Genomic DNA, 14,318 nt, shown 5'->3' with positions numbered 1-14,318 from the left:
GGCATTGTACTTCATCCTTCAAGATGCAAAAGATGGCCAGCCATATTTGAATGAAAAAGTTTATTCCAGTGTGACTTCTTAGCTCAACATCATCTATACAATAAAGTTAAAGTTGATGACTTTAAAATCCCAATGTTTAAACTTTTCTTCTAACTTGTAAGCATCCAAAATTCTCAAGGATTTCGGACTAGTGATGATGCATTTCACTAGTAATGTGACAGAGATGTTTGAGTCCCCTCCACATATTTCGAACGAGCTAGAAAATCTACTCCCACAACAACTTACGAAATTAAAGATTTTGATGCAAACTCAAAATCTGAAAAAGAGGGCACAAATTCATGTAAAAAAAGAACATGATTTAGGATTGGTATTAGGGTGTTGTGTGATAGAGTGTATTAGGGTGTACTAGGGGTATTTTGGGTAGTTAAATAGAATGTACTTAGTTAATTTTACATTTTAATTAAAATATTAGAATGTACTCAATTAATTTTAAGGTTCGTTTAGCAGCACTTTTTAAAAACTAACACAAAAGAAGCTTTCCCTTGAAGATAAATTATGGTTATATAAATTATGAAGCTTGGTTATATAAAATGGATGCTTACTTGCTAATGTACAAGAAAAGTTGAGTGACAGAAACGACCTTCCTTGTGCTTTTTTCTTGTGCGCGTTCGGTTTCCAAGTCTGTCAGGAATAATATAGATGTTTTTGTATTGGGTGGTGTGGGAGGATAACATAGGTAGGACCATTTACAATGCATATGGACTTTTAAACCCCAAAAAAAAAAAAAATACTTTGAAAGTTTAAAAATAAAATAAAATTTGAAAACATAATTTTATTTCACTTTAAATACCTTTCCATCTTGTGTTTTGATTATTAAATTACTTTGATACCCTATTGAGTGTTTTGAACTTTTTTAATGAGATTTTGGGGTTATGTTTGTTTTAAGAAATCAATAGTAGTTTTGTAATTTAAAAGAAGTTAAAAGTTTTTTTTGTAATGTTGTAAATGAGTTTTTGGTGTGTTTCTAAAGTTCATTTCATATAAGGTTTTTTTTATATAATTTGGACTCCTATATTGGATATAATAGTGAATCTCCCTAAATAATATGGGCCAAATTCAATAAAATATACGTTTTAGAATGATTTAATCAAAACAAAAACAAAAATTGATACATTATTGATCACGCGAGACATGCACGCTCTAAAGATATTATAGATATCTATTATTAAAAAAATATATATTTTTTAGATATAATATATTAAAAAATTTGACCTTTTCCCTCAATGCCAACAAAACCACTAACCCGATTAAGTTATGAGGAAAAATGAAAATTACTGATCTTCTACTATCAACCACTTCACACAACGTATTTCAATGGTTTTTTTTTTTTTTTTTTTTTGGTTTTACAAATGAAAGATTGCATTCATAAATCATGCTAGACGACCGTTATTGATTTTTCCAAAAAGTTGAGTGATCAAGGAATTAGATAGCCTAAGAACTTTAAATTTATTAGCAAACTTTGGACAACTGGTAATATCATACTTATAAGTTTGAAATTCTACTGGTAATATGATACTTATAATGCTACTTTTACCACATTTATATACCACATTCTCATACCATTCTATTGATAATTGATGTGGATATTCACCTCAACTATTTAACTTCTTTTTTTTTTCTTTTGTGATTTATTAACACTTTAAAAAACTGTTAATTAAACTTTCTTTATTAAAATACACTTCATTATTGATTTAATTGATGTTGCATGTGATATGGACATGCCGCATCATGTGATATAGAAATATGGAATAAAAATATGATAAGCGTAACATTACTCAAATAAAGTTAAATTGGTAGTCAGTGCAAACCCACAACTTTTTTATGTATGAATGGTGGTTGAATTATTTGCTGGAAGTACTCACTGTTACTAAGTTATTACATCCAAGAACTCTAGGGGGAGGTTGGGTTGCACCCGTGCTCATCTACCCCCAAGCCAGATTTAGGTAAACACATGTAATATAGATTGAGAATCGATCTTCCTTGTGCTTTTTTCTTGTTCAATGTACGTGTTTGGTTTCCAAGTCTATCAGGAATAATACAGATGTTGTTTTATTAGGTTATAACTTATATGGTGTGGGAGGATAACATTCCTTTGTTTTTTAGAATATATCTTTCTTTGTCTTTTTCCCACTTGCACTGGCCTAAGCTTGCATGAAGGGGTGGGCTAATATTTGTGGAAATGAGGGGAGTTTATTAAAATTTGAGTGATCAAGGCCCATAAACTTTAAATTTATTAGCAAATTGAATTGGACAACTTTATTAATAAAGTTCAATCAGTGTAAGCCCACAACTGTTTTAGAGGGGTTTGGTATGGAGTTCATGGACGCAGTTGAACCATTAGGTATGAACGAATGGTGGTTGAATTATTTTCTGCAAGTAGATATGCGGTATACCGACAAACAATGGGGTCCAAAAACAGCCACGTTACACTGCTGTACAACCATAACAGTCCCATCATTTCCAGTAGTTTTGATGACATTAACTACAAGGCTTGGTTGCAGTAATTGAAATTATGGTATCACCATTTGTCCGAACGAAATTAAAGTTGTAGTAATTAAACATCTAATTAATGCTTTTGAGTTTTTGAACCAAAAAAAAACAATGCTTCTCAAAAATTGAATGGCAAAGAATTTAAATTATCAAGCTTGGTTATACAAAATGGATGCTTATAATTGCCGATGTTGAATTTTCACATATCTAATCTTTTGTTGGTGAATTTGTCGTACTAAGAAATTTGAAAAATCATGGAAATATTCAACAACCAATATATGCTTTGCAGTGCAAATATTGAAGAAAGAAAAAAAAAAAAAGAGATTTAAATTATCAAGTTTGATTAATGATGAAGAGGATATTACATATGGCGTCTGCTAAAGGAAATCCATAAAAGGGATGCTTTTATTCATTATTTTTCCAAACAAGCAGGAGAAATAAACAGTCCCATCATTTCAATTACTACAACCATAAGAATAAATTTATTCTTCCAATATTTGGACACTAATTGTGACCAAAGATACTGAAATACTTTCAGAATAAACTAAAAGGTACACATTACATGTCTGCGGCAACACGTTTGTACAAATGCGAGGGGAGCCTTGGAGTAGGCACGGCTTGTAATGGGGTTCTCATATAAGTCACTAGCCCTGGATTTTCCGACATGTCAATCTCCTTTGGATTCATCCCTTCAGCTGGAGCCCAACTGAAATGGTGCAATAGATGCCCCAACATGGACACCACCAAATTCACACTAAGTTGTGCCCCCGGGCATACTCGCCTGCCGGCTCCAAACGGAAGTAGTCTGAAATCATGCCCCTTCATGTCAACATCCTCCTCTAGGAACCTTTCTGGTCGGAACTCATGCGGGTCTTTCCAAACCGCCGGGTCACGCGCTACGGCCCAGACATTTACATGAACACTCGCACCCTTGGGGATGTCGTAGCCACCGATCTTGACATGGGCATTAGCTCGGTGGGGGAGCATTAGAGGAGTTGGAGGGTGCAACCGCAACGCTTCCTTTGCTACACATTGTAGGTAAGGGAGATTTGAGAAATCATCTTCGGTCATTACCCGTTCGAACCCGATGACTCGGTCTAGCTCCTCTTGTGCCTTTTCTTGCACCCTCGGGTTCTTAATCAACTCAGCCATAGCCCATTCAACTGAAATAGCTGTGGTGTCTGTGCCCGCAGTAATCATGTCTGCTGCATGGTAGGAAGCTCACAAATAAAAAAGGATATATGAGTATTGGCAACAAGGTTAGAATGTAGGGATCCTTGCAAAGCTTATTGGGGTCACATATAAAAAAAAAGTCATGAAGTGGTGTCATAAAATAATCATAATGAGCACAAAGAATGAAAATATCACGTATATACATATAAAAAACGACTCCAGGGCCCAGGTCACTACCCTTATTTGGAAGCTTATTTCTACCTCACATAATAGGAAAAAATAACTCTTCTTTTAGAAATATCAAATTGAAAAGACTGCATGTATACATTACTTACCCAAAGAAGTCCGATAATAGTGTCTTCACTAAGGTCATACTTGTCCTTCAATGTAAGCAATGCATCGACAAAATGCTGCTTGGCACCGCCACTCTTGGTGCGAGCCTGTGTGTGCTCCTCCATGATTGCCCTAGTGAGTCGGTCTCTTCGTGCCCCATGCTGAGCAAACGCCTTTTCCTCCAGCGGGAACATCCAACGCAGCCATGGAATGTGCTCGGCCATCGAGAGCGATGCACCGATCTTCACTCCATTAGAAACAACAGCTTTGAATTCTTGGCCTTGCTCATCCATTTCATCCTGTGAGTTAACAAAACGCTTTCCGAATGCTAGCCTTGTTATGTTGTTGAATGCCACTCTTCCCAAATACTTCTTCAGTAGCAAACTTTCCCCATTTTTTTCTGCAATATGGTGATTAATTAAAGTTAATCACAAATTCACAACTAGCATAGTCAAGCAATTTGGGAACATAAAATGCATACCATGAATGGTACAGTGTTTGAAAATGGACTCAACCATAGCAGTGACCTCATCTTCCCTAATGGGTCTGAGAGCTTCAATCCTCTTTGCAGAGAAAAGCTCAAGAGTGCACACCTTCCGGACCTTAACATAGTGGGGCCCATAGTCAGCCCAAATGAGGTCCTGCCCATCCTTGCTAAACCTGGCGCTTGATCTATTCCTGTGCCTATCAGCCAGTTTCTGGTCATGCTCTTTGAGCACCTTCCTTTGCCAATTCTGAGCTCGACACTACGATGTTCGGTGTGGATCCAATCCACACTGAAATAATGGGCCCGTAGACCTGTGCCCACTCCGCGTAGCAGCGGAACCTCACGGGCTTTATGTGGTAGAGGTTTCCGACGACTGGCCACGGACGTGGGCCGGGGGGAGCTTAAATCTCAGCCGTTGATAGAGCTTGTAAGCAAGGAAGATGAAGATGAGGAGTAGTAGTAGTCCAGAGAGAGCCATGTGAAATGAGAAACACTGAGAAAGAGAGTTTGGTGAAGTAATTTTGTTTTGAGCTGTGGATGTGTGGAGAATTTAAAGGCACATGCAATTGTACGACGAGGTTACCACGTGATATTTACTCAACGCTTAATTATGCAAATTGTACAATTATTGGTACGGACGACCGCAGCTTGGACAAGATTTACCTCTATAGTGGGGCCAGAAGAAGCATCGCCCATTCAAATTCTCAACCATCATTAAAAGGACACGTGTCAACCATCTATTGGATGTCATTCGAGATGGGGACGGTAGGTAGGAAGAGCACCCCAGAGCGTCCCCATCTCAACTACAAGTCTACGAGGGACTTCAATGGGCTTCTTCTTTTTAGTGCTGCACACACACCAAGAAAAACGCACACACACACAACACAACCACCAGAATTCTGAAATTGATCTTTCCAGATATTTCTTCCTTTACACAAAGCACACCATTTTCATCTGTAGAAAAAAGATAGTTTGGTAAGGAAGGTGATGTTGGATCAAAACGATCCCATCATTGGGGGGAGGAGCGAAATAGCAAATAGGATTGTTAAGGCGATGGTAACATTCCAAAGTTGAGTTAGGACTGTGTTGAAACATTAATCCAGTATGCAGACCTCGTCACACAAGGGTGTGCGGTGCTGGACGACTGCGCACAAGACCCCTTTGAAAAAAGGACCTCCAATAAAACCTTGTAGTCCAATAATTATATAAGCAAAAAATGCCTTTCTGGTGTGTGTGACTGATGTTTTTTGAGCTTTATAATGAATTTTTTGGAGTCTTTTTTTTTCCCCCCATATAGTGGAGCCTATTTTATTTATTTATTTATCATTTTGGTCATAAAGAGAATCCATTTATAAGGAAGGAAATACGTGGCAACAAAATAATATTAAGAAGAAATACAAAACTGGCAGTTACATCATAGTAGCTCAATATAATTTGTGGTATGTTTACTAATCAGAATTTGGAATTAGAATTAGAATTAGAGTTAAGAATTGAATTCCAATTATGGAGGAATTCAATTATTGGGTGGGATTAGATAGTATTCTAATTCGTCAAGAACTAACCCATTAAGAATTCATTTTTTTTATACAAATTTATAAATAAACCCAATTAGACATGTATTTATAGAAAAACCCAAACACTATTTAAACATAGAAACACACCCAAAATCAACCCAAAAGTCAACTTTTTGGGTGTGTTTATAAATGGATTTTGATAATGAGTTTATATGTTTAAATATTTTATAATTTAAGCCCCCATTTTGGGTGTTTTAGTGAAACTCCCTTTTTTTTATTCATTATATCCTCACACAATTTTAAAATTTTAAAATTTGTCATTCTACTTTAACCCAACAACAAGAGGATATTTTAAGTAATTAACACCACTCATACCCTAATTTCATATAATTTAAGTAAAAAATTTCAATTAAAATCCTCAAATCTAATTATCCTCAATTCCAACTCTTCATCAATTCAATTCATTTAATTCGATAAACATGATCATAAATTTAGTCACGGATACTTCTTTGACAAGTCCAAAAAGTAGTAGGACACCTATTTCCTCCAATCACGGTGAGCCCTAACCACAACAACACAAGAAGACCAAAATCCCAAACTGGACTTAAAGCCTGGTCCACACCAACCACATTGTTTCAAGTCTTCTTGGCAGGGAACATTTCGTACATAAAATAATAATTTCGTGAATTTAAAGGACCATTTGTTAATATAACCCTATTATATTATTATCCAAAAACCCTATGAGGTTGCTCATTTACGTTCCCAAGCCAACTTAGTACAGTCCTAAAACACATATCTAATCCTTTTTTTGGTGAATTTGTCATACTAAGAAATTTGAAAATTTAAAGTATGGAAATATTCAACGAGCAATATATGCTTTGCAGTGCAAATATTGAAAAAAAAAAAGAGAAAAAAAAAACAAAAAATTATCAAGTTTGATTAATGATGAAGAGGAATATTACATAAACTAGGAGAAATAAACAGTCCCAATAAGCAGGAGAAATAAACAGTCCCATCATTTCAGGATTACTACAACCATAAGAATAAATTTATTCTTCCATTATTTGGACACTAATTGTGACCAATAAAGATACTGAAATCCTTTCAGAAGAAACTAAAAGGTACATTACATGTCTGCGGCAACACGTTTGTACAAATGCGAGGGGAGCCTTGGAGTAGGCACGGCTTGTAATGGGGTTCTCATATAAGTCACTAGCCCTGGATTTTCCGACATGTCAATCTCCTTTGTATTCATCCCTTCAGCTGGAGCCCAACTGAAATGGTGCAATAGATGCCCCAACATGGACACCACCAAATTCACACTTAAGTTGTGCTCCCGGGCATACTCGCCTGCCGGCTCCAAACGGAAGTAGTCTGAAATCATGCCCCTTCATGTCAACATCCTCCTCTAAGAACCTTTCTGGTCGGAATTCATGCGGGTCTTTCCAAACCAGCTGGATCACGCGCTACGGCCCAGACATTTACATGAACACTCGCACCCTTGGGGATGTCGTAGCCACCGATCTTGACATGGGCATTAGCTCGGTGGGGGAGCATTAGAGGAGTTGGAGGGTGCAACCGCAACGCTTCCTTTGCTACACATTGCAGGTAAGGGAGATTTGAGAAATCGTCTTCGGTCATTACCCGTTCGAACCCGATGACTCGGTCTAGCTCCACTTGTGCCTTTTCTTGCACCCTCGGGTTCTTAATCAACTCAGCCATAGCCCATTCAACTGAAATAGCTGTGGTGTCTGTGCCCGCAGTAATCATGTCCTGCATGCACAAATGGTATAATTAACTAGGTTAGAATGTAGGATCCTTATAGATATGTATAGTGTTTTCAGAAATGTATACGCCCTCCAAGGTAGGAAGCTCACATAATAGGAAAAAATAACTCTTATTTTAGAAATGTCAAATTGAAAAGACTGCATGTATACATTACTTACCCAAAGAAGTCCGATAATAGTGTCTTCACTAAGGTCATACTTGTCCTTCAATGTAAGCAATGCATCGACAAAATGCTGCTTGGCACCGCCACTCTTGGTACGAGCCTGTGTGTGCTCCTCCATGATTGCCCTAGTGAGTCGGTCTCTTCGTGCCCCATGCTGAGCAAACGCCTCTTCCTCCAGCGGGAACATCCAACGTAGCCATGGAATGTGCTCGGCCATCGAAAGCGATGCACCGATCTTCACTCCATTAGAGACAACAGCTTTGAATTCTTGGCCTTGCTCATCCATTTCATCCTGTGAGTTAACAAAACGCTTTCCGAATGCTAGCCTTGTTATGTTGTTGAATGCCACCCTTCCCAAATAATTCTTCACTAGCAAACTTTCCCCATTTTTTTCTGCAATATGGTGATTAATTAAAGTTAATCCCAAATTCACAATTAATACACATTTAAGTATGCAAACTAATAAAGTAGCATTGAATCCAATCATATGTAACAATAAATATGAAAGTCAATACCAATCAATCAACCTCAAGTACTTCCTCTCAGAAAACTCAACTTCGACTATAGATATGCGAGTGTAATATGAATTAATGAACGATGACATGAGTGAATTATAAACACGTGGTATAACATGAGTGAATTATATCGGTGTAGACAATTAAAAAAGTACAAACTGCAAATGACATTTGAAAAACTAGCCTAGGCAAGCAATTTGGGAACATAAAATGCATACCATGAATGGCACAGTGCTTGAAAATGGACTCAACCATAGCCGTGACCTCATCTTCCCTAATGGGTCTGAGAGCTTCAATCCTCTTTGCAGAGAAAAGCTCAAGAGTGCACACCTTCCGGACCTTAACATAGTGGGGCCCATAGTCAGCCCAAATGAGGTCCTGCCCATCCTTGCTAAACTTGGCGGTTGATCTATTCCTTTGCCTATCAGCCAGTTTCTGGTCCTGCTCTTTGAGCACCTCCTTTGCCAATTCTGAGCTCGACACTACAACGTTGAGTGTGGATCCAGTCCACACTGAAATGATGGGCCCGTATATCTGGGCCCACTCCGCGTAGCACCGGAACCTCACGGGCTTTATTTGGTAGAGGTTTCCAACGACTGGCCACGGTCGTGGGCCGGGCGGGAGCTTAAATCTCAGCCTTGTGAGAGAGCTTGTATGCAAGGAAGATGAAGATGAGGAGGAGTAGTAGTCCAGAGAGAGCCATGTGAAGTGAGAAACACTGAGATAGAGACTTTGGAGAAGTGATTTTGTTTTGAGTTGTGGATGCGTGGAGTAAGGAGAGACGCAGAGACGAGAGAGAGAGAAAGGGTGGGCGAGCAATTTAAAGGCACATTCAATTGGACGACGTGGTTACCGCGTGATATTTACTCAACTTAATTATGCAAATTGACGACCTCAGCTTGGACAACACTTACCCCTTCTTAGATGGTCGCCAACTCACATTCTCAACTCACATGTCATCTATTGGATGTCGTTCGAGATGGGGTGGTAGGTAGCTAGAGCACCCCAGAGCGTCCCATCTCAACTACAAGTCTACTGTAGACAAGTCAATGGGCTTCTTCTTTTTACATCTGCACGCAAAAAAACAATAAAAAAAACACACAACATAACCACCAGAAAAAAAAAAAAAAAAAAAAACCACCAGAACTCAAATGATATTTCCAGATATTTCTTCCTTTACACAAATCACAGCATTTTCATCTGTACAAAAAAGACTGTCTGGTGACGGAAGGTGATGTTGGATCAAAAATTAAAGTAGAAACGATCCCATCATGGGGGGTAGGAGCGAAATAGCAAATATGATTGTTAAGGCGATGGTAACCTTCCAAAGTTGAGTTAGGATTGCGTTGCCACATTAATCCAGGATGCAGACCCGTCACACAGGATGTGCGGAGTTGGGCGACCGTACAAGACCCCCTGAAAAAAGAGCCCCCTATAAAACCTTGTAGTCCAATAATTATTATATAAGCAAAAAATGCCTTTTCTGTTGTCTGGATTGATGCTTTTTGAGCTTTATCATGAACTTTTTGGGTCTTTTTATTTTTTTCATATAGTGGGCCTATTTTATTTATTTATTATTTTGGTCATAAAGAGAATCCATTTATAAGAAAAGAAATATATGGCAAAATAATAATAAGAAGACATACAAAATGGTAGTTACATCATAGTAGCTCAATATAATTAGTGGTGTGTTTATTAATCACAATTTGGAATTAGAATCAGCAATTGAATTTCAATTATGAATGATTCATGCATTTACTTCATATTAAGAAATAAAAAGTAAGAGGGCCCCACACAAAATCATGAGGAATTCAATTATTGGGTGGGAGATAGTATTCTAATTCATCGAGAACTAACCCATTAAAAATTTATCTTTTTTATCCCATTGTATATTTTAAAAAATTCCAAATTTGTCATCTACTTTAACTAAACAACGAGGACATTTTAATAATTAATACCACTCATACCCCGATTTATATAGTTTAGTAAACAACTTTAATAGGAATCTGAAATTTAATTATACTCAATCCAACTCCTCCTCAATTCAATTCATCATAATTTAATAAACATGCCATAAATTTAAAGGTATCTAGGCATGGATACTTTTTTGACAAGTCCAAAAAGTAGTAGGACACCTATTTCCTCCAATCACAAGTGAGCCCAACCACAACAACACGAAAGACCAAAAGCCCAAACTAGACTTAAAGCCTGTTCCACACCAACCAGAGTGTTTCTGTCAAACCCTAGCAAACAATCCATAGCCATGTGTGCCATGGCTGCACTGCCTTGACCTACTTCTTTTACTTAAACTAACCAACTTAGCATCTAAATGTGAAATTTTTTATTGTTGTACAAAAGCAGCTAGTTTTGAATATAAAAAGAACGACCTCAATTTTTATTTCATGTATGGGACTTACAAAATCAATGGACCGATAGTATGATTAGGATCCACAAAGTCGATAAGGAAATAATTGCCTAAACTAGGTTCTACCTTAACCTTATCCTCAGGGATGTCCTCATACTGAGATAGAGGTGAATGGACTTTTGGATGAGTGGATTAAAGAGAGACGACGAGATGCTTGAATGCAAATTAGGAATACTATTTTTCTTGAAAATTTCTTGAAGGAATAATAACAAACATATTTTAATGCAAAGACTATAACGGCGGAACATGTTTTGATTCGTTATGGGACTTAATGACCCAATAGGGATAGAGAGATAATAAAACTCTTTTTTTCTTTTTTTCAAAAACCAAAACTTGAAGAAGAAACTAAAAGTCACATATCTGCAGCCACACGTTTGTACAAGTGCGATGGAAGCCTTGGAGTAGGCACGGCTTGTAATGGGGTTCTCATGTAAGTAACAAGTCCTGGATTTTCCGACATGTCAATCTCCTCTGGTTTTGCCCCTTCCGCCGGGGTCCAACTGAAATGGTGCAGTAGATGCCCCAACATAGAGGTCACCAAGTTGATGCCAAGTTGGGCTCCCGGGCATACCCGCCTACCCGCCCCAAACGGAAGTAGTCTAAAATCATGGCCCTTCATGTCAACGTCCTCCTCAAGGAACCTCTCGGGCCGGAATTCATACGGGTTTTTCCATACCTCCGGATCACGCGCTACGGCCCAAACATTCACGTGAACGTTGGATCCCTTGGGGATGTCGTAGCCACCGATCTGGACATTGGCATTGGCTCGGTGGGGAGCATCAACGGGGTTGGAGGGTGCAACCGCATGCCTTCCTTTGCTACACATTGTAGGTAAGGGAGGTTTGAGAAATCGGTTTCGGTCATGACCCGTTCAAACCCGATGACCCGGTCTAGCTCCTCTTGGGCCTTTTGTTGCACTCTTGGGTTCTTGATCAGCTCGGCCATGGTCCATTCAACGGTTATGGCTGTGGTGTCCATGCCTGCAGTAATCATATCCTGCACAAAATTTTGAGTGCTGACATTGTTAAATTTCTACCATATTAATTTGGTTTTATTTTGTATCCCAAATAATAATTTTTATTCGTCCATAAACATTTATAATTTTAAAAAAACTACAATATTTTGTATGTTACTACTTACCCAAAGAAGTCCAATAATAGTGTCCTCACTAAGGTCATACTTGTCCTGCAATGTGAGCAATGCATCTACAAAATGTTGCTTGGCACCACCACTCTCGTTTCGTGCCTGTGTGTGCTCCTCCATGATTGCCCTAGTGAGCCGGTCCCTTCGTGCCCCGTGCTTGGCAAATGCCTCTTCCTCGAGCGGGAACATCCATCGCAACCAGGGAATGTGCTCGGCCATGGCAAGCGATGCACCAAGCTTGAGTCCATTGGCTACAATGGCCTTGAACTCTAGCCCTTGCTCATCTATTACGTCCTCTGAGTTAACAAAACGTTTCCCAAATGCTAGCCTTGTTATGTTGTTGAAAGCCACTGCTCCCAAGTACTTCTTCACTAACAAACTTTTCCCATTGTTTTCTGCAATATGGTAATTTAAGTCAATAACAAATTACAATCATATCATCTGAGATGTAACATTAATTACTGCTCCCAAATACTTTTTCACTAAAAAAAAAAATTCACCAAATTGTGATGAATATTTCTATGCATATATATTACTGTCACACTAGTACTATAATTTTGTTTAATCAAAATTAACTATGTGAATTTTTCTATAAATCAAAGTTATACAGTGCCTTTTTCATTATAAATAAATAAATAAATTGCAGCACACAATTTATAGTTAAAAAAATAATTGATTATTTAATCGAAATAGTATTTCCAAACATGAATTTAGCCAAATTAGTTAGAGTGTTGTACACTCGATTCAAATCCTCTACCCCTTATAAACTAAATTAGATTAAAATAGAAGATCGAGTCCGCAGTACTTATTTCACTCAAGATATATATCCAAATGGCATGTGGCATATTATTGAAGCTCATGGAAAGGACAAACGTGACAAAGCACGAATATACATAACTTACAGCAAGACAAAACCAAAGTGGACAAAATAGGCTTCAAGAATCAAAATAAGAGCTTATCGTTTGACTTTTCTTTTTCTTTCTTCTTTTTTACACCACCTCCTCCTACCTAGTTGACTAACTTTAAAAAAAAAAAAACCAACACATACTGATAAGGAAAGAATCAAACCAAATTAAAAAAAAAAAACATATACTGATAATTCTCATTCGACTTTGTTGAATATAATAAAGAAAACCAATAATTATTTATTTATTTATATGAAATTAATTAATTAAATTTGTATTAATTAAATACGTACCAGGATTGGTGCAGTGCTTGAAAATGGACTCAACCATGGCAGTGACCTCATCTTCCCTAATGGGTCTGAGAGCCTCGATCCTCTTGGGAGAGAAAAGCTCCAGAGTGCACACCTTCCTCACCTTAACATAGTGGGGCCCATAGTCAGCCCAGATGAGATCCTGGCCGTCCTTGCTGAACTTCGCAGCTGATCTGCTCCTATGCCGATCAGCCAGCTTCTGGTCATGCTCTTTCAGCACCTCCCTTGCCAGTTCTGAGCTGGACACGATGACGTTTAGCGTCGACCCCGTCCACACCGATATGATGGGCCCGTAGGCCTCAGCCCACTCCGCGTAGCAGCGGAACCTCACTGGCTTTATGTCGTAGAGGTTTCCGACGATCGGCCATGGACGCGGACCGGGTGGGAGCTTGAATCTCAGCCGTTGGTAGAGCTTGTATGCGAGGAAGATCAAGATGATTATTGATGAGATTGGAAGGGCTAGTTCAGAGAGAGCCATGTTGATGGAATGAAAAGTGAGGAGAGCAGCGTTGAATTGGGCAAATGTTGGAGTTGGAGTTGGAGGGAGGTTGATATATATGAGAGACGATGGGATGGAGTTGGTGAATGGATTTGTATTGTGAGAGAGAGAGAGAGAGAGAGAGAGAGAGAGAGAGAGAGAGAGTATGCGGGTGACCCACCAAGCATATACAATTTGGAGAATTAGAGTTGGTGAGAGTGGAATGTACCAACTCATGGGTGGGAGGAGAACTGGTTTTAGGAGATGGTTTTCCCTTGGTGGTATATGAATACTTTGAGCTTTGTGGTGGTGTCATTAATTAGTATACTCACTATAAAATGAGTGGGCAACAATTTTACTTCATGAGGAAAGGGACTTGAAAATGGGAAATTATTTTTTATTTAGGGATATAATTGCAAACTAAGCAAAATGTATTTACATCCTTATACTAACCAATTATACTAACCAAAAATGCGAAAGAAAATATAACGATGGTTTTTAGTTATTTTCCCAATGTTACCAAACATGGAAAA

The 14,318-nt window shown here is 38.2% G+C and overlaps 2 protein-coding genes and 1 pseudogene across 3 annotated transcripts; all 3 read right to left on the bottom strand.

Moving 5' to 3' along the window:
• Nucleotides 1–2,937: 2,937 nt before the first annotated feature.
• On the bottom strand, nucleotides 2,938–5,078 carry LOC103319006 (cytochrome P450 98A2-like). Its single transcript, XM_008220492.2, has 3 exons — nucleotides 4,538–5,078; nucleotides 4,059–4,456; nucleotides 2,938–3,753 (listed from the first exon to the last, which is right to left on the bottom strand). The coding sequence occupies exons 1-3, from the start codon at nucleotides 4,572–4,574 to the stop codon at nucleotides 3,109–3,111; spliced, it is 1,080 nt and encodes a 359-aa protein (XP_008218714.2). The 5' UTR covers nucleotides 4,575–5,078; the 3' UTR covers nucleotides 2,938–3,108.
• A 1,894-nt stretch (nucleotides 5,079–6,972) lies between these two features.
• LOC103319007 (cytochrome P450 98A2-like) lies at nucleotides 6,973–9,338 on the bottom strand (annotated as a pseudogene). The gene is made up of 3 exons (XR_016124136.1): nucleotides 8,742–9,338; nucleotides 8,004–8,401; nucleotides 6,973–7,830 (listed from the first exon to the last, which is right to left on the bottom strand). The product of XR_016124136.1 is annotated as a cytochrome P450 98A2-like (transcript).
• A 1,764-nt stretch (nucleotides 9,339–11,102) lies between these two features.
• Nucleotides 11,103–13,927, bottom strand: LOC103319005 (cytochrome P450 98A2). Its single transcript, XM_008220491.2, is given in 4 exon segments — nucleotides 11,103–11,725; nucleotides 11,728–11,944; nucleotides 12,089–12,486; nucleotides 13,290–13,927. Coding segments are annotated over 4 exon segments (1,536 nt in total). The 5' UTR covers nucleotides 13,786–13,927; the 3' UTR covers nucleotides 11,103–11,300.
• Nucleotides 13,928–14,318: the final 391 nt, after the last annotated feature.

This window comes from Prunus mume, linkage group LG2, assembly GCF_029339155.1.
Source record: "Prunus mume cultivar Tortuosa linkage group LG2, ASM2933915v1, whole genome shotgun sequence".
Taxonomy (NCBI): domain Eukaryota; kingdom Viridiplantae; phylum Streptophyta; class Magnoliopsida; order Rosales; family Rosaceae; genus Prunus; species Prunus mume.
This window is presented reverse-complemented; position numbering and strand designations above follow the sequence as displayed.

Bases quoted from the DNA above. Each gene is read 5' to 3' on its own strand.
- LOC103319006 (XM_008220492.2), bottom strand. From the start codon at position 4,574: ATGGTTGAGTCCATTTTCAAACACTGTACCATTCATG. The intron at 4,457-4,537 runs GTATGCATTTTA...ACCATATTGCAG, and splicing joins CAAACACTGTACCATTCATG to AAAAAAATGGGGAAAGTTTG. The intron at 3,754-4,058 runs GTAAGTAATGTA...TACCATGCAGCA, and splicing joins CTATTATCGGACTTCTTTGG to GACATGATTACTGCGGGCAC.